This window comes from Lacerta agilis, chromosome 7, assembly GCF_009819535.1.
Source record: "Lacerta agilis isolate rLacAgi1 chromosome 7, rLacAgi1.pri, whole genome shotgun sequence".
In the NCBI taxonomy this organism is placed as follows: domain Eukaryota; kingdom Metazoa; phylum Chordata; class Lepidosauria; order Squamata; family Lacertidae; genus Lacerta; species Lacerta agilis.
Window position 1 is genome coordinate 7,138,154 of NC_046318.1, and position 25,804 is coordinate 7,163,957.

General features: G+C 42.2%; 1 protein-coding gene across 5 annotated transcripts in view; it reads right to left on the reverse strand.

Moving 5' to 3' along the window:
* AKAP11 (A-kinase anchoring protein 11) overlaps nucleotides 1–20,646 on the reverse strand; it is a 39,805-nt gene extending 19,159 nt beyond the window's left edge. For all 5 annotated transcript variants that reach the window (XM_033154298.1, XM_033154297.1, XM_033154296.1 and 2 more), the window contains exons 1-7: nucleotides 20,611–20,646; nucleotides 15,556–15,653; nucleotides 13,495–13,605; nucleotides 10,883–10,927; nucleotides 8,634–8,765; nucleotides 8,106–8,370; nucleotides 1,938–6,579 (exon numbers count right to left, since the gene is read on the reverse strand). In XM_033154298.1, the coding sequence (XP_033010189.1) occupies nucleotides 1,938–6,579; nucleotides 8,106–8,370; nucleotides 8,634–8,765; nucleotides 10,883–10,927; nucleotides 13,495–13,605; nucleotides 15,556–15,615 (5,255 nt within the window). In that variant the 5' untranslated portion in view covers nucleotides 15,616–15,653; nucleotides 20,611–20,646. The remainder of the gene's footprint in view (nucleotides 1–1,937; nucleotides 6,580–8,105; nucleotides 8,371–8,633; nucleotides 8,766–10,882; nucleotides 10,928–13,494; nucleotides 13,606–15,555; nucleotides 15,654–20,610) is intronic.
* Nucleotides 20,647–25,804: the final 5,158 nt, after the last annotated feature.

Consider the following 25,804-nt stretch of genomic DNA (forward strand, 5'->3'; position numbering starts at 1 on the left):
GAAATACAACAGGTGGTACTCACCTATCTACAGGGACAGAAGGAGGTTGGGATCCAGTTCCCCACCACGGCCTCAGAGGTACCTTGTTATAGGATTTGGCACCAGATGAATTCATTTATTTTTACCCAAGCTTTTTGGGGGTGTGGATTGGGCTTTGGCCACCTGCAACTAAGAAATTCCTGCCTGTGGTATGCCTATTTTATTTTATTTTAATCTGGTTTAAATTTCTTATACTGTGCTTTTAGAGATTTAATGTATAAGTAGCTATGTTTATAAACCACCCTGGGATCACATGTGATAAAACAGTGGTGCACAAATCAACTAAAGAATACATACAGAAACACACACACAAGCTATTTCAACAAGATTAAAGATGCCTGCATTTGAAATAGAAAATCAAACATTTTGCTAAACCTCCAGAATCATTTCTACCAAGTGAATCACCTAAATTTATTGAGACTATATAGTTTTTAAAAAGAATGAGACTGGTTTCACATCACAGTCGGTCATTTAAAAAATAACAATGAGGTACTAAACTGTATAATAAGGAACTATGCCTAGAATAGGGATTCCAGCTAATTTACTAGTAAGTTCAGTCACATTTTAATGTCATCCTTCATACTGTTATTTTTTTTTAAATACTTCTATCTTCATTAGGCATTTAACATAGTTTCTGTGGTGCTACTGACCTTGCTGGTATTGTCCTAGCACGTGACCAAGTGGTCAGAGACAGAATTTGATGTATTTACTCGAATCTAATCCTCACCTTTTTTTGGCCAAATTACGTTGTGAAAATTACGGCGCACATTAGATTCGATGGCACATTTACATTCGCCATCAAATACATTTTTTAGTTTCAAGGTTCTGAAAATTTAGGTGCGCGTTAGATTTGATGGCACATTAGACTCGAGTGAATATGGCAATTAAATTTCTATATTGTCCTTTATCCAAGGATCACAGGGCAGTTTACACACTCTTCTTTCTATAGATATCATAACATAGTAACAAACAAAAATAATTACCCCCCATAGTTTAATTAGCCAAAGACCTGGGAGAAGAGGAATGTTTTTGCCTGATGTAAAACAAGATGCTTTTTCTTTAATCAGTAGATTGCAACTATAAAGCAACACATGCGCATGCAGAGCACTGGGCACATTGACTTTCCTTCTAAGAAAGTATTTCTCCTACCATGGGAATCGCAGGACCCATACAACAACTAAGGGACAAAAGTGGATTCTACTGAAGTTCCTAAGCTGTACTATTAATGGACAAACCAACAACATATACCCAACATTGCTTTCTATTTTAATGATAAATTGGGAAACAAAAGATAAGGGAAACAGCTTCAACAGTATTCACATAACCAGGGAAGGATCATTTCAGCCTTCACAGCCGACACCAACAGAAGTTTCAAAATCAGCTTCCGTTTACCTCAGGATTTTCTTTGATCAAATTTATTAGGATTTATGAGTAGCTCAGCAATACTACTTTCTACATAACTACATGTTCTGTGCTTCAATTTGATGCTTCATGTATCTCTCCACTGCCACCTAAAAGATTATCCAAACCTGGATCTGACTTAGTAGAAATCAGTGATGTTTTATCTTCTACCATTTATGCTTCACAATAGCTTCTACATTTATGTTAGAGCAAAAAACGAGAACAACAAAATTTTTGCCAAACCTGAAAGACGACACATACCCTTAAGCTTATACTCTGCATTTTAAATTTACTTAAATCCTAGCACCCTTCGTGAACACAGTAAACAATTACTTTCCATGGCAATACTATTAAATGCCCTCGTTTTTAAGCTTTATCACAAAACAATGTTCTTATGACTTTCTTGCATAAATTAATATTGAACTAATACTGAAAAATGCATATAGTTTTCAGCACCTTACATAAATTAAAAGCAATATAAAATAATTTAACTTTACCTTATGTTGGCAGGTGGACTAATGTTTGTCATACAGGAAGTCATTATTTCTGTAGTAAGGCTTTCAGCAAAGCTGACTCCATCCTGGCCAATTCCACTATCCGCTGTCAAACTTGTGTTGCTAAGCTGCCTTTCTGCTTTGTCAAAAATGGTAGCAACCACATTTTCGGCAAATACCGGTACTACCTTCTCATCCAAATTAATATGAATTTTTGGAATATCCAGGTGAAGAGTGCGAGATTTAGGACAAATTCCACTTATTCTGGGAATCTGATGAACTTGAGAGTGGAGTTCTTGCCGAGTCAGCTGCGAAGATGAACTTCTAGTACAGTATTGATGCTCCTTCATACTACAGTACCTGCAGGCTGTTGCAGAAAATGGAGACAACTTTTCTGCATATGTTGTTCTATCTCCATTTGTCCAGTTTTCAGTAGTCTGCAGCGTAGCAGATTCCAAGCTAGCTTCTAATGTGTCATCCACTACCTTCCTAGCATACTGTTCAATGGCATGAATAATGCCATTTCTGTAGGTAGGTTCAGCTAAACTGCCTGTACTATGATAAAGCTTTTGTTTGCAACAGAAAGGAGAAAGTGCTTTAGAAAATGTTGCTTTAAGATCAGTGACTTGATCATTCTTAGATTTTTTATACAAACAGGAATCAGTTAAAGATTTTGACAGACAAGCTCCTGTCATTATTTTTCTTCTGACACCAGTTGTTATGCTACAAGCAAGGGATTCTGAAAAATCCAGTAACTTTGTACATTCAGTTCTCTGTGTGCTACATTTGTTTCCACGGGCTTGCTGCCCCAAATGACAAATGTTACCTTTTTTCTGTTTCTTTCCATCCACACCCGGATCAGCTTTACTGTTTACCTTTGAGCCCTCGGAGGGAGCTATTTTACTCTTATACTTCATCACGAGTTTCCCAGCAGCTTCCTGCATTCCAGATTTTATAGATCTATAAGCAAGTCTACTGGCAAACTGATCCATTATCAGTTCACTGTGGCCACCTTCTCTTTTCAAAATACGAATGATGTGATCTGCGTATTCATCAGTTACACTCTCACAACTTGGGTATTTGGAAGTCAGACCTGGAGCTTCTGGGTGCTGGGGTAGAGAGAGTATGGAAGAGTCTGTCTCTCGAGACCCTTGGTCTGCCCAGGGACACCTCATGTCTTTGGACCAGCATTTATGAGTGTTTCTTTTAGGACGAACGCCATCTGCCCGGCAGTTCACTTGCTTCAGCCTTAGAACCGTGCAATGTTTGGATTCAACTATTTTCTTGGCCTCACTAATGACCTTTCCAGCCATATTACCAGCATAAACCAACAACGAATGTAGGTTGGCTTCTGAAACATTCACAAATCCACTATGCCCACATCTTTCATTTTCCGCACTTATTTGAAAACATTTATTATTCTCCACTTGAACCGCTTTATAATCTAAATGTGAAGCAGCCATTTCGGTTGCCACAGCAATTATGTGAGTGGCTAGATGATCGGCATATTCTGTTGTCCTTCCTGATGTTTTCGTTCTCTCGTCCAATGCTACAGGCCAATGCTCTTCCTCGTCGCTGCTTTCAACTTCCTCAGAGAGAGACCGCATCAGTTTCAACATGAACTCTTCCTTTTCTAAGTCATGACGTTCATTTTCATATACTCCACCGGTTTCTGATCGGTAAGGGGTAGAAGGGGGCGTCGCGGGTGCAAACTCCTTTGCTAGTTCACCTTTCAGTTTCTTTGATAGCTTTCTTAAATTCCACTCTGAACTCGTCTGGGTTGCTATTAAAGGTGTTGGTGGAGGCGTGTCTGGTAGGACACAAGGAGTTTCATCTCTGATACTCAATTTGTCTTCCATCTGAAATGCATCTTCACAGTTAGTTGCCACAGAAGGGAAGGTATTAATGCTAGGAAAAGTTCTTTCAGGACCAAATGTAGAGCAAAGTGCAGAGTGCGCTGCTGATTTGTATGTGTTGTGTTTTCCCAGTGGATTGCTTAAGGATTTTGCTGAACAGCTTTCTGCATCTGGAAACGCTTCAGCAGGTTTCACAGAAGTCATTGCAGAACAAGGAGACGACGTGGATGTGGAAGTCCTGCAACCCACGTGTTTCTTTTTCCCCTGAATGCCATCTTTAGACCCTGAAAGCAGACACCTATTAGAGTAAACTGGCGATACGTGAAATTTAGATGAGCTGTTCAAGGGCATCTGCTGCTGCCCGACAATTACTGGAATACTTTTGTTTGTTTCCGATTGTTTTATTGCACTATGCAATTCTTTCCTATTGCTTTTTTTACTGGTTCCCAATCCCACACAGTATGCTAATTTCTCACCGGTAACAGAACATGCAGATTTAGTTTCATCTACAGACTGTTTCACTATTCGCTTGGCTAAATAATTTGCAAACATATTCTCACAGGCATCTTCACCAATGCATGGCAAATATGACATTTTATCCAATTTTAGTATTTCTGTGTATTGCTCTGCATTTTTTGATGTCTTGGAAGAGGTTACTGCTTCATATGCCTCAGTTACAATCATATCTACCATTGTTCCAGAAAAATTACTGACGTTTGGCATCCTAGTTGTCGAGTCTGTAAATTTACTGACTTCAGGGCTATTTGCTTGCTTAAAGTCACTTTGTGTACATACAATATGTGCATTATGTTCACTGTTCTGACTGCTATCTGTCATCAAGTAAACATTTCTAACTGATGTCACTTCATCTTGTCTTTTTTGTGTTGCACAACACCGCTCTGCTGATTTTTTATAAAATTTCAGACTGCCTGTTGACGCTGAATGTTTCCTTACCTGTATGTCATTAAATAAAATCTGATTTTGACAAAGTATGCTTCCAGCTAAGGGCACCGGGATTGAACTTGCAATGCCAGAAGTACAGAACAAAGCTTTATGGACAGTATATTCCTCCCTGAATTCCCGTATTGAATTCAAGGCTACTGGTTCTTGATCCTGAAACTCAGAGGAAGCATTGGAGGCCTGTGTTGACTCCAAACTACTTTCTGCACCTATGTACTTTATATTGTCCGTGGAAATACTAATTGCTGCTTGTGTTGTAAATGCCACCTCAACCTGTGATAACTCAATAAAAGCTTCCTGAATAACTGACTCGGACAAGTCTTTGGAATATGACTGTATAACGTTATCATCATAATGGAAGGACCAGTTCTGAAAAGTTGTAGGAGTTGATGGGTGTGAAAACTGGCACACTTCCATGATCCCCTCAAAAATTAGTTCCTCAGCCAGGTTTGCTGCAAATTTTGCAACTGTGTTGGTAAATATTTGCTGCTTTACAGACTGTAGCTCTTTTAAAGCACCTGTTACCGCTTCACTCACCAAAAAGCCTGCTAGTCCATTAATAGCTTTCTTCTTCAGTGAAAAAGCTTGCTGCCTCCCAATCTCATAAAAAGCCATTTGAAAGATAGAAGAAGTCAGTTTTGCAGCCAAGTGACAGAGTGCATTAGTACATGAAGAAACACCTTTCTGAAGATCTTTAAAAGCACCGCCAAAACTCTTCTCAACGAGGTCTGATGCAAATTTCTGGATGTGGTCTTTGATCATTAGTGATTTGCATTTAGATTTCTGTTTGTTATCTAATTCTTTTCCAGAAGTTTTCCCTTGGGTTTTTGCTGACTGGACTGTTTCTTCTTTTGAGACAATCCCATTACTGTTAGAAAATTCCTGTGTGCCTCTACATGATGGTGGAGATCTGGAATTAAAGACCGAACCTAAGATTTCAAAGGAAATGTTATTTGCAAAATCCGAGTATGTGTGACAAACTAGATTGGGCTTTTGGTTAATGGCATCTCTACTGACACCCAACTGACAAGGACACTCTGTTGAAAGACAGCTGCCTAATGGACTGAAAGCTGAAGATCTGATAGGGCTGAACAAGCCTCCACTGTCATCCCCTGATGTTTTCAATGGCCGGGGGGAATCAGGAACATCCAGGAGGTTGCTATATGGAGATTCTGGTTTGCGAGGAGTTGGCTTCCTCACATTGGCTGGAAGAGTGGGATGATCACGCTTGAACCTTTGAGGATTCATTGCAGTGGTTGCAGAGCGTGGCCTTTTACGCGAAATCATTTTCATATGAGATGGATGTTGAAGGGCAGGACCCCTAGCATGTTTACAACCACTCTCCAGTGTTGGTTCCTGTTCATCAAATTGGTCAAAGCTATCAAAAAATTCACTTACTTCAGAGTCTGAATCCTCTATGCCATCTTTCATTACTGGGATTTTTGGTAGCTGAAGTTTTGCCTTCAGGCTTCTCTGATACCCTTCTTCATCTAAGAAAATAATAGGGCTTGGGCTAGAGCAATCTGACTCTGATGATTCAGCAGGAGAGGAAGAAAACAGTGTTTTACACAAAGCGTTGACATTCTGATCAGAATAATGCTGTGGCCTGAAGAAACTCCTCTGCAGCCAAGGATCCGAAACAGAAGTTGTGACAGAATTTCTTACAGAAGACGACAATTCTTTTAATTCCAGGATGTTAACTAGAGAAGTTGATGACTTGACAGATGGCTTCCGATGTAGAAAATTAAACTTTGGATCAATAGATTCCAAATGTTGAACAGAGATGGTCTGCAAAGCAGCATCTTGAAGTTTCTCAGGTGTAACTTGGCCTGTGCCAACAGGGAGGGAAAGGAACAGTTAACATACAGTACATCTGAAAGTAAAAGATTGCAGCTGTAGCAGAAACAGGTTAATAGCATAAAATGTACTTGAATTTTGGTCTGATCAAAGATTGGGCAGCACAATCCTATTCATGTTTACTCAAAAGTAAGACTTATTTCATTAACAGGGTTTATTCCCAAGTAAATATGAACAGGATAAGAAGTGAAATTCTCCCATGTTGGGCTCAAAGAAGAACTCTGAAGGCTTGGAAAAGCCCACCTCGAGTATGAAGTGAGCAGAAATCAAGGCCACATAAGAATTCCTGTTTTTATTCTTTACCAGCATTTCCCATGTCCAAAATGACCCAACCCCCTGACCCCCACTTCCCTTTATTTACCTGGCCAATGGCAGCAGTACCAGAGACAGCTGTGTCGCACAGGGAGGTCTGCCCTGCCCCCATTTCCTCTGTCTGCCTGGTGAACAGTTTACACAGTGGCCCAGTTCACATGTTATGCTAAGCCAAACCATGGCTTAACATGAATGAGTGCTGGGCATTGGGAGAGGAGCTCATAGCCACACTGCTTCTCCCTGGTTGTTTTACTGCTTCATTATGCTGAGCTAAGCCATGATTTGGCATAGCGTGTCATCCAGACCTGGACTTGTGGTTTAGCTCTCCCAGACAAACAATGAGCCATAAACCATAGGAAAAACTTGTTTACAGCTCATTGTTAGTCTGGAGAGAGTTAAACCACGGGCCCAGGTTCAGATGTCATACCTAGCCAAACTATGGCTTCATTCAGCATGGTGCAGCAGAAAGACCACAGTGGGGGAAAGTGGCTACAGACTCCTCTCCTACAGTCTGCATGTTCATGTCAAGCCATGGTTTGGCTCTGCAGGGTGTCTCAGAACAACTGGGCGAGAGGGACAACACAGACTTCTCTCCTCCCTTCTGCTGGCCAGATAAGAGAAAGGCAAAATGATATTTGGAGGAGAGGAGCACTGAAGAGGAGGCTGTTTTGGGGACAGTCCTCTGATTGTCTCAGAAAATGTAAAGTTCTTCCATTTTTGTTGAAAAAGAGCTTGGATCAACTCTGTGGTGAGATGGAAAGAACCTGCCCATCTTTACTTAAGAAGCTACTAAAATCTTAAAGTATCAACAACTTATATATCTCTTTTAGTAGAAAAGGGTAAGACAGATAATTTAGATTGACAGCTTGGATTCTACTTCAAGAACATCTTATATTTATGCAATCACAAACTTTTGCTTCAAGAAAAAGGCCAGAGATTACACAAGATTTACCAAATTTGAGCAAGCATAGTCAATTATTGTTTATTAGATGGGTCATTCCAAAAAAATCAGAGTTCATCACAGGGGCTAGTATTGCTTGATAGGTTTTTTTAATATATAAAAAGATACAGAAATCAATAGACTACTGTATATACAAGTATTTCACTTTTAAAAAGCTAATCATGGTATTCAATCCCTTTAAATCCCAACTTATTTACACTATCAGAATATTGCAGGAACACTAACCAGCGTTTATCATTTTTGTGGGCTCATCTTCATCTAAATGTTCTAACGCAGTAACAAAATCATCCTCAATTGATGACACTGACTGATTAGTATCATCATCCTCAGCATGGGGTATGACGGACAGGTGCTTCTGCAATGAGCGTATTTCCACAGTACATCTTATACCAGCAGCATATTTACTCAGTAAAGTAAATAAAGAATCCACTTCGTGTCTTGCAAATGATGGAGACAATTTCATCACACACAGAATCCGTGAGGGGTAATTCTTGAGAAACAGAAAGAGAAGGTGAAAGAGAGAAAGAGAGAGAAAAAATGTAATTTTACCCATCTTATAATTTGACAATTTGTAGAAATGAGTTTTGACAATTTGTAGAACCTTTGACAATTTGTAGAACTGAGTAATGCACACACACACATTTCATATTTTATATTCAGAATGTTGTGTCACATTAATACAATTAATATGAAAGGCAAATTAAATGAAGTATGCCACCAATCATACATTTATGTATTTTAAATCTCTCTTACCTTCTGCTTAAGAACACTAGTCTCCAATGGTTTATGAATATCCTTTAGAAAAATGACATCATTTTCATGTAAAGTGCACAAATGGAGGGATTTCAGAAGATCTGGGAGCTCAACAGACATGGCTGCCAATTCCTGTATCAAACACAGAGAATAATACACTCATGCTAGGAAAACTTTCCTTTAATGTCAGAGGACTAATGGCAAACTCAGCCTAGCATTCTTTCACCTCCCGGACATAGCTCCACAGTGCTGGAATCCTGTTTTATTTACAAGCAATTGCAATTATTTGATTATAAAATGTATACTCTGCCTTTTTCCATAATGCACTCACAAGGCAGCTGACAATAAAACAACAATGAAAGGAATTTAAAATAGAAAAGCACAGACAACTGAATCAATGCGAAGCAGACAGAAACAATAAAACAATGACTCCTTAAAGGTCATAACTAAACAATGCCAACTGAAACAACACCAACTAAAGTAACTGCTTAAAAATGGGAAACACTTCCTAATCTGGGTGCCACAACTGAAAAGGCTATTGTTCCCTCCAACCCAAGCACTGCCTGTAGTGGGACTGCAAGAGGAGCCTCAGAAACCAAGTGAAATTTCCAAACCATTTCATATAGGAGAAGTCAGTTCAAGACATGCTCTGCTGCCAGACCTTTCAGGGCTTTAAAGGCAAAGGTCATTTATACTTTTACACTTACTTACACTTCTGGCATGCTGAGGCATGTCGAGTGCTCCTACAGCACAGAAGTAAGGTAAAGGTAAAGGTAAAGGGACCCCTGACAATTATGGCCAGTCGCGAACGACTCTGGGGTTGCGGTGCTCATCTTGCTTTACGGGCCAAGGGAACCGGCATTTGTCCGCTTCCGTAGACAGTTTTTCCGGGTCATGTGGCCAGCATGACTAAGCTGCTTCTGGCGAAATCAGAGCAGCGCACGGAAACGCCATTTACCTTCCCACCGGAGCAGTATCTATTTTTCTACTTGCACTGCGTGCTTTCGAACTGCTAGGTTGGCAGGAGCTGGGGCTGAGGAACGGGAGCTCACCCCGTCGCGGGGATTGGAACCACCAACCTTTTGATCGGCAAGCCCAAGCAGCACAGTGGTTTAAGCCACAGCGCTAACACCACTTACTACTACTAATTACCATATATACTTGAGTATAAGCCTAGTTTTTCAGCATATTTTTTGTGCTGAAAAAGCTGCCCTCGGCTTATACTTGAGTGAGGCGGGTGGTGGGGGTGGCGAGAAAGAAGCCCTTTCTCTCCGCTCGTGCCGCCACCCGCTCTCCCCAATCAACCATTCCTTAAGAAGTCCCCAGGCAGTTTGTTCCATTCCTGAACTGCTCGCATAAATGCAAACTTGGCAAAGGAAGAAGAGGAAGTAGCAACCCAAAGGGTTGCTTTCGGGCTGCTCGTTCCTCCTCCTCCTCCACAGCGGCAAAGGTGAACCGGCTTATACTCAAGTCAATAAGCTTTCCCAGGTTTTTGTAGGAAAATTAGGTGCCTCGGTTTATATTCGGGTCGGCTTATACTCGGGTATATACGGTATTTTGTCTTTTGTACAGCAGTAGAGGGGAGTGATCGACTGGGACAAACGGTGCGCTACTCCATCAACCCGAGTCTGCTCTCAGCCAGCCCCCACCTGCTGCCATTCACGGGGGCTTCCCTGCCCCCAGAGACAGTGCCAGGAAGTGTGAGAGGTGGTGGTGAAAGAGCAAACTGCCAGCTGTCCATGCTAGCTGTCTCCTCCACTGCTGCACCCAATGGGACTGTTCGCAGGATGTACCGCTTGAGCTTTGTAACGCCTTCCATACTTGCAACAAACCTTCCTTCAGCGTCTTTTTGTGTGTGGCCATGTTTCATTCATACTCATGAAGAGTGGGTGGCATCTAGTAAAATTTAGGGTGCTTGTGGGGGCTTCAATTGTGTCTCACCGGGGGGATGCTGACATGTTTGTTTACAGTGTGCGCCTGAGATTGGCCATATGCAGGGTGTGCATGTCGAGCATGCCTTGTGGGTGGTGTTTGCTGTTTGGGTGATGTCAATGGTGCTGCATGGATGCCTGCTTGTTACCTCTGCTAGGCTTAGCCTCCTTTAGAGGGCCTTAGCCCCACCCAATCACCTCCAAACAAGGTTTGGATGCAGAGGTTATTGTGCTGGAGTATCACCAGCGGGCATAAATCATGGTGCTTTCCCAGTTTGCTCTGCCAGTCAACTAAGATCTCTTATGCAGACACCATACCTTAGGAGCAACAGCTGTCTCATCAGCAAAGCACAGAAATGTGACCTGTAATAGAAATACATATATATTATAGAAGCAAATAGAATTATATTAAAACTTTCAATTCTACACTATATAGATGTAGAACTATACAGATATAGAATAGAATATGGATTTACACACATTTCACCAGGAGATGGGTGGGTGTACTTTATTACTTATCCATATACCCAGAGTGCATACTATTTCTGTTATTAATATGCAATGATGCACTGGACAGAAGTGGGCTGCCCAGTACCTTTCTGCAAGGTGTACATGGGTCACATTATGACCAAATGTGGTGCATCTGAGATTCTGAAGGGTTATGCATACCCCCGACACACACCCTTGTATGTCACCTGCAAAAAATGGCAAGGAAAACAGTGGGCAAAGAAGCTCAAAGAGAGACTGTTGTGCTACAGCCAGGAATCTTACCCTTACCTAGGCAATTCAGCAGGGTAAACCCAGACCAGGAGACTGAGCAATTGTTTGATTACGCTCAATTGTTGAGTAAGTATTTTTTTAAAATCTGAAAATTGTTCTGTACTCCAATTTATTATTTGGTTTTATTTTTAAAACAAGTTTTTGAAGATTCACTATGCATAACTTTCCCCACAACATTATAATGGAAGGTTATTTGTCTGCTCACAATGCATTTGGATTCCTCTTAAGGTATCATAACCTGGTTATCAAGGAGCAGGTTTTCCCAGAGGAAGAAACCAGTGGTGGTGGAAGGTGACTCCCTACTGAGGGGGACAGAGGCAGCAGTGTGTAGAGGTGACAGGGTATCCCTGGAGGTGTGCTGTCTTCCAGGTACAAAGATTCAAGATATGACAGACAAGTTGGCAAGTCTTATAAAGCCTGCTGGCTTTTACCCTTTCCTTCTGATTCATGACAGACACAGCCTTCAACATGTAGCAAGGGACTATGAGGCTCTGGGTAGGAAGCTGAAGGGCCTAGGAGCACAGGTGGTTTTTTTCATCACTCTTTCCTGTTGAAGGTCGTAGCCCAGAAAGAGAGAGGAAAATACTAGAAAGAAAAAAAACTGGCTGTGCTGGTGTTGTCATTGGGAAAGATATGGCTTCTCAAACCATGGTTTCTGCTATTGCACCTCACAGTGCATTAATATTATTAAGACAGTGACTGGCAAGAATGTGTTTTCTAAGAATCTTGTGAACCTGATCTTCAGAGCTTTCAACTAAATCCTGAGGAGGAGGGAGACAATTATTAGACAACAGGGAAACCTGGTACTGGGGACTTCACAGGAATGGTACTATAGGAACCTACTAATGAGTAGGGAAAAAAACAAGAAGGAAGCTGCTGGATGGAATGAGTCATGGTTTCAGTTTTCTCTATACTGATGCATACAGCATGGGAAACAAGCAAGACGAATTTGAGTTCTTACTACAGGATAGCAAATATTACCTAATAGGCATTACTGAAGGTGGGATAAGACTCATGACTGGAATGTAGAAACCTGCTCAAAAAGAATAGACCAAGCAGGAAGGAAGAAGGAAAAGGAATAGCATTATATAAGAATGATGTGTACACCTGTGAAGATATCTATGACTTGGTGTATGGAAGGCAGATTGAGAATATTTGGGTAAAAATTGCAAGGGAGGGAAACAACAGTGACCTTACTTTGGGTGTCTGCTACACTCCTCAAAGCTAGACTGAAGACTTGGATGCTCCTTTGCTACAGCAGATTACCAAACACTCAAAATGATATCTGTTGAATATCTGTTAGAACTCAAACATTGCCAAGTATGTAAGGTCCACTAAATTCCTCCATGTGGTTGACCAAGAATATAAGATCTACAAAATGCTATGCTAAGCTGCATCAACAGACGTATAGTGTCCTGATAAAGGGAATTAATGGTACTACTCTATTCTGCCTTGGTCAGACCACACCTGGAGTCCTGTGTCCAGTTCTGGGCACCACAATTTAAGAAGGGTAATGACAAGCTGGAACATGTGCAGAGGAGGCCAACCAAGATGATCAAGGGAAACCAAGCATTATAAGGAGTATTTGAGGTGGTTGGGTATATTTAGCCTGGAAAAGAGGAGACTGAGTAGAGATATGATAGGTATCTTCAAATAGCAACGAATTATTACATGGAAGATGGAGCAATCTTCTTTTCTCCTGCTCCAGAGATTAGGATACAAACCAATGGATTCAATTTACAAGAAAGAAGATTCTGAATAAGTATTAGGAAGAACTTTCTGATAGTAAGAGCCATCTGACAGTGGAATGGATTATCTCAGAAGGTGGTAGACTCTCCTTCATTTAAGATTTTTAAACAGAGGTTGGTTGCAAATCTCTACAATTCTATGTGGATACCATTTTGAATCAAGATAGCAGGCCACACCTTTCAAAACTACACCGAATTCCCAAGCAACATCAGTTACATGGCTGCTAGTGAATTATACAAAACATAGCACAAGCCTCCATTGCTAGTAGTATAAAGCAGCACTCATTTATGATGTCTTTATAATGACCATAGAATCAATATTTGCTAGCATGGATGTAAGTGAAAAGCATTTTTTTCAAATTTATTTTTAAAAAAACCTAATGTGTCAAAACAAAGCCAAACCTCATTGAAATTGTCTTTCTCCGCCTTCAACTCTTCTGCTGATACTGTGCACAATTCTTTTTCACTTTGCAACAATGCCTTCATGGGAGACATTGAACATTCACCAAAGCTCTGGAAAAAGAAAATAGGAAATGAAAACACACCATATACTTTTCTAGCCTTTTAAGATTCAGGTTTTACGCCAGGTAACTAGATGTGTACATACACTCAATTCAGTCTACTCTGTCTCAATTCAGACCGTGCCCCCCAATGATCAAGAATGAATATCAGACTTGCACATTGCTTCTGCTCACTGCATCCAATGCATTTCTGATTCTATTTCTGTTTGCAGCTTGGTAGTGGCCATACTTCCAAACCAGCACACTTTGGATAGTGCCATCCTCCAAAGTAGAATGGGAAAAGCAGTTCAAACCAGGATTTCCAATTCTGGTTTGGAGGAGAAACGTGAACAACAGTTTGCCAACTAGGGTGCCATCACAAACGATGGCTACTGCTAAACTGGAAGCAATGAGGAGAGTGCAGGCAAGCCTTGTCCTTGACCATTTGAGGGATCTTCTGAACTGCTGTTCATCTGAAGCAAGTTTGCAAATCCAGAATGAAAATGTCTTATAAGAGGCCATAGACTATGTTGAACTAGACAAAGGAAGGAAAATATTGTTGTTCTTTACTCCCTGCTTCTCCAGGATTGAACTGTTATGGTGACTAGTTACTAAACAGGATAATCTTTTAATAATTCAAACATTCTGGCTTCTTAAAATTCTGGTAAGATGTACCAAAGGCCACAAATAAGGATTAAGATATAACTGTGATAGAGGGTCTGGTATTTATTCTCTCTTTTTTTCTCTTCTCTTTCTTTCTTCTCTTCTTTTGCATATTCTTGCTTCCTATTTATCTTCTTTAGATTAGTTCAGCTTTTATTGTATTTTATGTTGAAAATTATTAATAAAAAATGATTTTTTAAAACAATGAAATTGAACTGCACAGGCAAATAAATGTAATTTACCCTGCACAGAGGGACTGAAAAATAAAATGCAAACCAGAAAGACAAATAACTGGGGGCTGCCTGGTTAGTGCTGGCCCACGACAGTCTTTTCAGTGGTAGTTCTCCAACTGTGGAATGGCCTCGCTTGTGAGTTGCACCTGCCTCCTCCCTCTTTATTGACTTTCAGGTGGAATTTGCTCTTGGTTGAGAGAATGTTTAAACTGTTTATAGAATGCTTTAGAAAAGAAGATGCTTTATAATTGGTGTGCTTGCTGCCCTGGGCTCTTTCAGAAAGAAGGGCAGCAGATAAATTGACTAAATAATAATACTGAATAAATAACAGAAGTTGAGAAAAAGAACAAATAAAAAAAAATGCAACAAAATTAAGTCAACTTATAAAGCACACTAGAGGGACGCGGATGGCACTGTGGTTAAACCACAGAGCCTAGGGCTTGCTGATCAGAAGGTCAGCGGTTCGAATCCCCATGACAGGGTGAGCTCCCGTTACTCAGTCCCAGCTCCTGCCCACCTAGCAGTTCGAAAGCACGTCAAAGTGCAAGTAGATAAATAGGTACTGCTCCAGCGTACTCTGTGCACTACTCTGGTTCGCCAGAAGCGGCTTTGTCATGCTGGCCACATGACCCGGAAGCTGTACGCCGGCTCCCTCGGCCAGTAAAGCGAGATGAGCGCCGCAACCCCCGAGTTGTCCACAACTGGACCTAATGGTCAGGGGTCCCTTTACCTTTATAAAGCACACTAGCGTAGAGAAAAAGTTCCTAACAGGCATCAGGTGTGGTGGTCAAAAGTAAGCTGAGCACAAAAGGTGGAAGCCACCCCCTTAATGAGAATGCCTGGTGGGTGAGGCACTTGTCAAAACCCTATCAGACCTAGAGATGTTTCCTGAATGAAGCCTGTGCAGACACAGAACCCACACGCATGACCACAAAGAAGAATGGATATTTGAAAAGCCAAGAATATAAAATAATCTGAAATATTATTATCAAACCTTTGTCATGGCTACAAGACAGTACAAGTTCAATTTATTCAACAACAGGACAGCCAAAAGAACAAGAGTTCACCTTTCTCACTGGTACCCTTGACATCCTATGACTGCTTCGGATCCTGATATGGGCATCCATTGCTTACTTTTTGTTTCTAATTATGAATCCAACAATTTCTAAAGAAAAACAAAAGGAGATAGCAATAGGATAACTTTACGAAATCAACTGCTGTTTACATTTTTTAATAACCAGTTTGCTAAAAACAATGAAGGGTGGTGTGTGTAGCAGAAAATTAAATGAATATAAACGGCATACTATCCAGACAGCTTTACCATTAGCAAGAAATCAGACTTATTTGACTAGGGATATGATCCTCACTATGGGAGAGACTCACTCCAGGAGAGAGGTTCTGGTGTTGCAGATAACACTGGAACAGTGGAACACATCTCTCGGGTCATATACACTTTTTGTACCAGATGCAGAGAATCCCTTGTTTTATTTTGCAATAGCTCAAAGCTGTTTTTAGAAGACTCAGGGGACAGAGTCCATATTACTCAAAGAAACTCACGAGAGAATATGCTTAGAGAAACTAACGGCTTAGCAAGAAAATACTTAAAAGGGTTCAATTTGTTAGCAGCAACAACTCAAATCCTCATTTTTGTCTAGGAGAGCAAAGCTACCCATTTCAAATGCAATAAGAAAAAAAGTGTAAAACTGAAAAATCTGGGTTCCTAAGGTAACCAAAATACCTTTAGAACATGGAAACACCTTTCTCTTGCAACTGGAGATTTTACCAGGTTTTATTCCTCCCAATGCATTGGCTATGAGTAATAAAATTGCAATAATTCAGTGCCAAACAAAATAATATCTGACCAGTCTAGCACTGCCATTCCCCAGCTGGTTGTTTACTTCCTGACTGAATATGAGTAACATGAATGGTATAACTGCAAGCCAAAAAAAATGTGTTCCCCTGCCAGAAACTTGAACCAAATCAAAATTTGGGTGGGATTCAGAGTTGGCTTCTGGAGGACAAAACAAATAAGCTTTTTTGTATAGTTAATGCCTTCTATAAACACATTTATTCATAATGCAACTGCAATTATTAAACTATAAAAGGCGCTAGATAGCATTTAAATTTTAGATGTATGAACAGAGCTTTGATGCACTAACTAATCTGATTATAATACTTTGATGAAGAAGTAAATAAACAACTGGTATAGTGTGGTAGCTGAGAATCACAAAGCTCCTAGTTTGAATATTGCTTCAGCTATGAAATTCCTAGTTTGTATGGTCAGGCTGAAACACAAATGACATTTGCCAGTGGCCAGCAAAGAGTGTGTGGGGGAACCTGGGTCTTCAACCTCAGCAGCTGCATAGCAACCAGAACAGAACAGTTACATGAGTTTGTGTGTAAATGGGTTTTTGCTTACAAGGGGGCGGGGGGGGGGGCTAAGAAGCAGGTGAGCAATGCCAGCAATCTCAACTTTCACTACTTTTAACATGCAGAAATTTGGAGCCTCTTCATGTGCAGAGAACAATATTGAGACAACTCAAACTTGAATCTTGCCAGGGAAGAACTGCCAAGCCATTTGGATTTCTGATTGAGGCAGAGCCTCATCAGCCCATGTGTATATAAACTCAGTTGACTCTGAATGACATTTCAGAGAACCAATCCACAATTTTTTTGAAATGGAGCACTTGAGGGCGACACTTCATTCTCTCATCTTACCTATTTTTCCTATTTTTTTTCAAGGCTCCCTGGCCAAGATCCTATTTGTGAATATTCCCCCCTCCCTCCTTAGCGTGTGGATTAGGGCTAGTTAACTAAATAGGGTGATTCCTTCACTAAACTCTATTCCCTTTTCATAGAATCATAGAGTTGGAAGAGACCACAAGGGCCATCCAGTCCAACCCCCTGTTTTCCGGACATCTTCTTCACAAGGAACCTTTGGACCTACATTTTTAGGCTGGTTATTTGTCCTTATATTCCTTTGCAATGGAAGACCACAGGTTGTGTTCTGATCATCTGCTATCCTTTCATTCACTTTAGCAAAGATTCCTGAATGGTGTTACTCAGGCCTGATCCACTTGGCACACAAGCACTATCCAGTTCCATCACCAGACTGAGTGGTGACAATATACCTGACTGAAAATGGTGGGCAACAGCTATTTAGCAAAATACCTGACTGTGTCAGCTCTTTCAGCCTCTTGTGTACCTTATGCCTTTAAAAACCGAGGTGCCTTTATTGCTATCTGGGATGACTAGATGTAAAGAGGAATGGGGTTTCTGTATCTTGAAATACTTGTAGAATATAAAATCTCAGAAACTATGGTTGTTCTTACCCTGTACAGGCAATGAACAATTTATGCACATTCAATATGTGCACAACTGTGCATGCACACAGAAGTGGGTGGAATGGGGGGCATTATGGGCTTATGCATGCTCTGCCGTCGCACACGATGACCTGGAACACAAACCCCACGTAAATTTGGGGTTTTCTACACCAAAATTCACCATCAATATATAGAACGGAAAAGGACAAGTAGGGTTTGCCAATAAATGTTGTCAACCCAGTTTAGCTCAATTTATAATAGCTTCATCATATGGTTTGGATTCAATCCTTTTACTTTTTTTTTTTTACTACCATAACACTGTACAGTGCATAAACAAGTAATATATAGCAAAAATCTAAGCACAGTGTGGCTTGTAGAAGTTGTATTTAGGCACTGAGCTAGCACCTGCCATGGTGGAGCAAATGCAAGGGTCTACTGAAAAAAAGGTTTTGTATTTTTTTAATGGCCTGGTGCTGTAGACACATGCTGGACCAGGCAGGCACAATTATCTTCCTTGTTGCCAAAGCCTCACCAGTCCAGGATTGTGGGGGAAATTGTCCATCCCCCCCCCCCCCACACACACACCTTATTTGCCCCAAATATGTCATGGAGCACCATGACAAACTGCAACTTTGGAGGAGACAAGAGGGTTATTTTTTGTTCTTGCTAAAAAGGGATGTGGGGAAACAAATTAAGGTCCTCCTCTTGCGGTGTGGTCTCAGTCCAGATGAGATGGCTTTATGCAGGTGGTGGAGAGAAGGGGCACGTTTATGTTTTCTGCCACCAACTTACTAGGTGGCTTCAGACAAGCTATTATCTCCCACTCTTTTAATATATGGATGGCTATGGCTACCTAAGGTGCACATGGACTTCTAATGGGTAGCAAAGAGACATGGGTAGCACTGTGGTCTAAACCACTGAGCTTCTTGGGCTTGCCAATTAATTGGAAGGTTGGCGGTTCAAATCCACACGATGGGGTGAGCTCATGTTGCTCTGTCCCAGCTCCTGCCAACCTAGAAGTTTGAAAGCACACTAGTGCAAGTAGATAAATAGGTATCGCTGTGGTGGGAATGCAAACAACATTTCCATACGCTCTGGCACTTGTCACGGTGTCCCGTTGCACCAGAAGCGGTTTAGTCATGCTGGACACGACCTGGAAAACTGTCTGTGTAAAAAACGCTGGCTTCCTCAGCCTGAAAAGCAAGATGAGTGCTGCACCCCAGTCACCTTTACTGGACTTAACCATCCAGGGGTACTTTACCTTTTACGTTTACCTACTGGGTGGCAAAGGACATGGGTGGCGCTGTGTGTTAAACCACAGAGCCTAGGGCTTGCTGATCAGAAAGTTGGCGGTTCGAATCCCTCCAACGGGGTGAGCTCCCGTTGCTCAGTCCCTGCTCCTGCCAACCTAGCAGTTCGAAAGCACAGGAAGGTAAACGGCTTTTCCGTGCGCTGCTCTGGTTCGCCAGAAGCAGCTTAGTCATGCTGGCCACATGACACAGAAGCTGTACGCCGGCTCCCTCGGCCAATAAAGCGAGATGAGCGCCGCAACCCCCGAGTCATCCACGACTGGACCTAATGGTTATGGGTCCCTTTACCTTACTGGGTGGCAAGCAGAGCCCCTTAAAGGGATGTGCATGGCTTTCTTTTTATTAACGTTTATTGAATTTATATACTGCCCTAAACCCAGAGGTCTCAGGGTTGTTCGCGGAACAACATTATTAGCCACCGAGTCTGTTCCGAGGCCTTGTTACTTGCACAGGAGGCACTGAACGACTCTGGAGCAGGTTACCTTAAAGGCTGGCTTCCAATGCAATGCCCAGTAAGGGCACCAACGGACTCCCGTGAGCTGCGTCCTGGCCTGAGGATGACCGGCTTGCGCAGCAGAGGCAGGCAGGGGTGGCGAGATGCCCTTGCTGTGCTGGAACAGGAGAAGCTCCATCTTTACTGCCTTCCTGCCGGGTCTGACAAAGGCCTCGACTTGACCTCTTGGCTTCTCTCTCCAGTTCGAACGGCTGCGCTATCCCAAAGTGGATCGTTTTGCTGCACACGTTCCCGGTGTGTTTTAATTGTGGTGTATCTTAAATTACTCTGTATTCTAATAATGTTATGTGATTTGGTGTGTGTGTGTGTAATTATTTATAATAGTATGTAAATTTTATTATAAATAATAATGATTGTCCCAAGTGGATAATACATATTTATTATGATTATTTATTAAATATATAAATATATAATATATTTATATATAAATATATAATTACATATATATCCGCACACACACACACATCATTTATATAAAAAGTAACTGTTTTGTAAAGTGCTCCGAAGCCACCTGAACACTGAGCCAATTCATTGCTCCTACTAATAAGAAAAGCAGCGGAAACGAGCGAGCAAAGCAGCGGCGGGGGCGCGCTCGGAAGGGCCTTGCGACCCGACTTTCCGCCGCCCCCCCCCGGTGACCTAGAGACACCCCTCCCCCCCCCCGGGGCAACTGCGGAGCATCATCATCATCATCATCGGTGTCGCGGCCGCTGTTCCTCCTCCTGCCCCCCCCCCCGGCCGGAATGAGGGAAAGGGGGGAGGGGTCCGGAGTGGCGTCACGAGAGGCAGGAAGGAGCAGGGGGGGCAGGAAGGCCGGGCGGAGGGAGGGGGCGCAGGACCGTTGCTCGGGGGGAGGGAGGGCGGGGGGCGCGCGCAGCCCTCCCCCCCCCCGCTCACCGGAGTCACCTGTCCCTTTCAAGGGGGTCTCGACACCCCCCTCGCCCGGCTCAATTCCTACCGCCCCGCCCTCCTCACCTGAGGCGTTTCCTTCCTTCCTTCCTTTCCCCCTCCCCACAACTCGCGGACCATCGCCTTCGCCGCCTCCTCCGCCTCCGTCTCCTCCTTCTCGCGAGACTCGGCGCCGCCTCCTGCCCCTGCGGTCGACCCCGTCCACGCAGGGACGCGTTCTCCGCGGCCGCTAAAGTTCGCCCCCACCGGTGCCACAAACCCCGCATGCGCAGTAGGCGCGAACGAAGCCGCGGCGTGAAGCTCGTGTTTCCCCCTTCTGCCCGCCCCGGCCTGCTCTTACGTAAGCCGCCTGAAGTCCCTGTCAGGGGAAAAGGCGGGCTATAAATAAATGTAAAATTACTACTGGTACACTTCAGTCCAGCCCTCCTTCTGGTCGTTGGACTGGTGCTTGTGGTGTCCCCCCCACCCTGAATATACAATATACTAGACTATACAAACTGGCTCCTGAATAGTAGTAGAAGATGAGGAAGAAGAAGAGTTTGGATTTGATATCCCGCTTTTCACTACCCGAAGGAGTCTCAAAGCGGCTAACATTCTCCTTTCTCTTCCTCTTCCATAACAAACACTCTGTGAGGTGAGTGGGGCTGAGAGACTTCAGAGAAGTGTGACTAGCCCAAGGCCACCCAGCAGCTGCATGTGGAGGAGTGGAGACACGAACCCAGTTCACCAAATTACGAGTCTGCTGCTCTTAACCACTACACCACACTGGCTCTCAGCATGGGGTTGGACTAGATGACCCCTGGGGGGGGGCCTTTCCCGCTCCACAGCAATTTGGTTGTGAGCCAGGCCCTGCATTAGTTGATGGCTGAGGAGGTCAAAAAAAGAGTTATAGTCCTCCAATATATCCAAAGCCTTTGTAACATTGCAAGAGTTATACAAAGCCTGCCAAAGAGTTCAAGTGTTTACAGTGTTCTTTTAAATACAATCCATATTTGTCCCATTTTCTATTGAAGTTTTGATCCTCCTAATTTCTGATTTTCCCAGTCAATCTAGCCATCTCTGAACTGCACTGAAGGGTTTGCAATACACCCAACTCTCTCTGGCCAGCAACCTGCATAAAAAGCAATGGATTCTATTTTAGTGTTGTTTTTATTCTCTCCAGTTTCAACCCAATGTGCAATTAGGGTCTAATATTACTGAACAACACGACAGGGTTGTTGTAAACCAATCCAAAGTCTGAATTTAGTATGAATTGCCTGCAATCACTACCTGGAATATGAATCTTGGAATCTGCCTTCTGCAACACTTGTGTGGTACTTTTGGGTGGCTAAGGGATTGGGCAATTTCTAAAACCTTTTAAAGTTTTTACACACCTTTGTTCTGGGTCCTCATCCAGTGGGTCGGGGACTTTTGCAACAGAAAAATAAACTTGTCCTTGCGTTCCTTCTATTGGTTCTTGCCTCCATTCATTTCTCTCTGACCAATAATGGGCTTAAGGGACACTGAATCCCTTCATGGAGAGTTGGGCTGTGAAAGCCAACCCTAAATTTTTCAACAACAGTATGGGGGTCTTGGGTTGAAGAAACAGTCTGCCGTCATACTGGGCTGGACTTCCACCTCTGCTTTTTTGCACTAGATCCTCCCATGGTCTTCACCATGTTGTTGTGGGTTACTGAGTATTCCCCTAACGTGACATTTCAGCATGAAACTGTTCTTTGTGAGCACACCTGAAGAAAGGGAAGAGGCTGGATGTGCTGTTAACTCCTGTTGGTTGCTTTAGTCAGATTCTTCTCTTCTCCCCACCCCCAAGATATTTTGAAAAGTTATAGTTTGAGACGCAGCTCATGTTATGTCTTCTATGGTATGTGTTGCAGATGAGTCGAAATTAACTGTATAAATGTGTAAGATCAAACTAACCTCGCATGCAATAAACTTGTATTAGTGTTATGTCCCAGATGTGCTTGCTGTTGGGTTTAGTGCAAATCAGAAATTAAAGCAAAGGGTGGGAATGAGGAACTGTGATGCCTCCAATGTGCAGTGAGAACGTATTCGAACCAGTATCTTCTCTCTTCTTTTCTGCAGAAAGATAGTCAGAAGGCATCAAGCTGATTGAACGGTGTTGTTTTAAAAACAGAAAAATGGGGGAAAAAATTCGGTGAAATAGACCCAGTTGGAATGATAATCAGCTCCCAACAAAGGCGCCCTCAAATGAACAGCATGAGAAGCAGACCAGGTAACAACTACATGATGTTTGTGTGTTCACACAAGCTCCGAAAACTTAAATATAAATTTAGGGAGTTACAGGTGGGTAGCCGTGTTGGTCTGCCATAGTCGAAACAAAATAGAAAATTCTTTCCAGTAGCACCTTAGAGACCAACTGAGTTTGTTCTTGGTATGAGCTTTCGTGTGCATGCACACTTCTTCAGATACACTGAAACAGAAGTCACCAGATCCTTAAATATAGTGAGGGAGTGGGGAGGGGTATTACTCAGAAGGGTGGTGGGAATGGGTGATCAGACTCTTAATGGCTGCAATTAGTCTTGCAGGGAAAGGCAAGGGGTGAGATGGCTAAAGATAGCTTTGTTATGTATAATGAGATAAGAATCCAATGTCTTTGTTCAGACCAGGTTTCTCCATGGTTTTAAGTTTGGTGATTAGTTGCAATTCAGCCACTTCTCTTTCCAGTCTATTTCTGAAATTTCTTTGTATTTCTTTGAGCATTTAGGGAGATACTGTGTAACGCCACCCAACAGAGCTGTGTCCTGCAGCAAATTCAAGAGCAGCTGCTACTGCAAATGTGTTCTTGGGTGAGAAGAGGCAGCCTGCAGTCTCTGGAATGGTAAAGATGGAAGAACTTGGATGCATTCACCACCACAAGGTGGAGGGAACATTTCATTTTAGAGAAATTGCCCACTGGAGCCAACGGGTGCTATGCATCTATGCATCTTTATCTCCTACCCACCTGTATCATGGGAAGGGTGTTTTGAGCTACCTCGCCCCCTGCACTTGGAAGCCTTCTATGAAGCTGCTGACGGGAGAGGAACTGTAAGCCACATCATGGGAGGGACGTTTCTATAACCAAGCTCCCTTGTTATTTTTGTTATTGGGTGCTGGGTGTTGTTTATATAATCTTTCTATATTTATAGTTCTGAAATGGTTTTTTTTGTTATTATATTTGCTATTGTGTTGTTTTGCTATGTTATTAGGAAATTCTTTTTCATTGTTTTTGAAATGTATTGTTTTCTTTGTCGTAAGCCCCTTTGAGCATGTTTTGTGTGTGTGTGTGTGTGTGTGTGTGTGTGTGTGGAAAAGTGGCACACAAATAAAATGAATGAGGAGCCAGGCATCCATCCAATGTTCGGAGACAACCACCCTCCATCCTTTGTTGTGCAATGGACAAAGGAGTCCTAAAGCAACAGACACAATATGCAGAGCGTTAGATGTTCTTGTCCAGGGCAATCCCAGTCTTGTCTACTCAGAAGCCAGTCTGCTCATTAAACCCATTTCTCACTAAAAAATTCAAATTCATTATTGAGATTGTATGTATTGGTTTATTTCAGAAGGAAGATCCATCGAGTGCCCTTTAAGGGAGGCATATCTCATAAATGTACAATAAAATCAACCATTGCTTCCAGCAGCATACAAAAATACACATCTCCATGACTTCCATACAATAATAAATAGGCAATCATGCACCCAATAATAAAAAGGCACAAAAAACTGGTCACTTAGAAGTCATAAAATTACTATTAACAGAACCACCCAAATATTCTGAATACAGAAATGTAACAATATATCCCAAAGGTGCAAAACACATAAAACATCTTTCAAATAGCATATGCAATAAATATCTCAACTGTTGTATATATTAAAAATAAACCTGTGTCATTGTAAACAGTATGTAAACAAACAAAAACTCACTGTTTCTTAAAAACAAATACAAGTAAATAAAGCCCAAACTTACAACATTCTCTGCTCAACAGATTTCATGGGCAAGTTTGTTGACACACTGAAAAATTGGGAGTCTTTTTACAGCATATGAAGACAACAGCTAGGCTTACCTACAGAGTATCTCAGTGCCCATGGCCTGGCCCAGGGCTCGGGGAATGGCTAAACTCTCAGTGGGCAAGGCGCACAACCCATGCACTAAGGTAGGCGCTCTCAATGGGAGGAGGATATCCCTGTTGCAAAAAGTCTGCACCACCCCATAGGTAAAGATCTGAACTATGAAAGAGTCATCAATATCAATAACCCTTTAAGCAGAGGTTGGGTGACCACCAGCCATGGATGCTTTAGCTGAGATTCCTGCATTGCAGGGGGGCTGAACTTGATGACCCTCGGGATCCCTTCCAACGCTACAATTCTATGATTCTGTGAAATAAAGCTCGGATTTGTGGTAACTGCTGTTTAACATAAGAAAACCATTAATCACTTGCATAGCACTTGTCATTTAGATATCTTCAGACTATGTTTTGCAAATAAGCTGCTAGGCAGGATTCTCATTCTTCAAATGGGAAAACGTAGGCACAGAAAGGTTAAATTGTTCACAATTGCACATTAGGGAAAGAAGCTGTCCCTTGAATGGATGCAGTGCCCAGGTTGTAGAATGGCCTCCCCAAGAGAAAATGTCAGCACTAGACCAGGGCTGGCTCCCCTGGTCCTCTCCACATCAGATGGCAACTCCCATCATTCCCGACCACTGGCCAGGCTGACGGGCAGATGAACATTGGAGTCCATCCGCTGGAGATTAACTACCCCTGCACTCAACAAAAACATTCCCCCCCCCCCAGGAATCTGAGCAAATCTCAATCTGTTTCACTTCTCTCCTGTTGTTTTTATGATTGTTTTGTGTTTGTTTGTATTGATTTTGTGTTATATGCCATCCTGATCTAACAAGATGAAAGGCAGTATGGACAAGTTTTAATAAGCGAAAATAAATGTTCTTCCAGTTCAACACGAGTTGGCTTCACATAACTACTTTCTGATCTCACATACGCTGGCATTTAGAAAAAGTAACAGAGTTATCAAATGCCTGGGACAAGAAACTGAAATAAGGAAAATCACCCTGAAAGATGAAAGGTAAGAAATATGCACCTGCTTCATAGTTCTAGTTACCGGTAACTCAATATTACTGGCTTAGCTATAATGCAGAGCAGCAAGAGGAATGGGGGAAATGACATGCAAGGCCCTGTACAGCTTCCAATTAAAGCCAGTGGGAAATTTCCAGACAACTGTCAATACAAAAAAGATGTAAATTAGA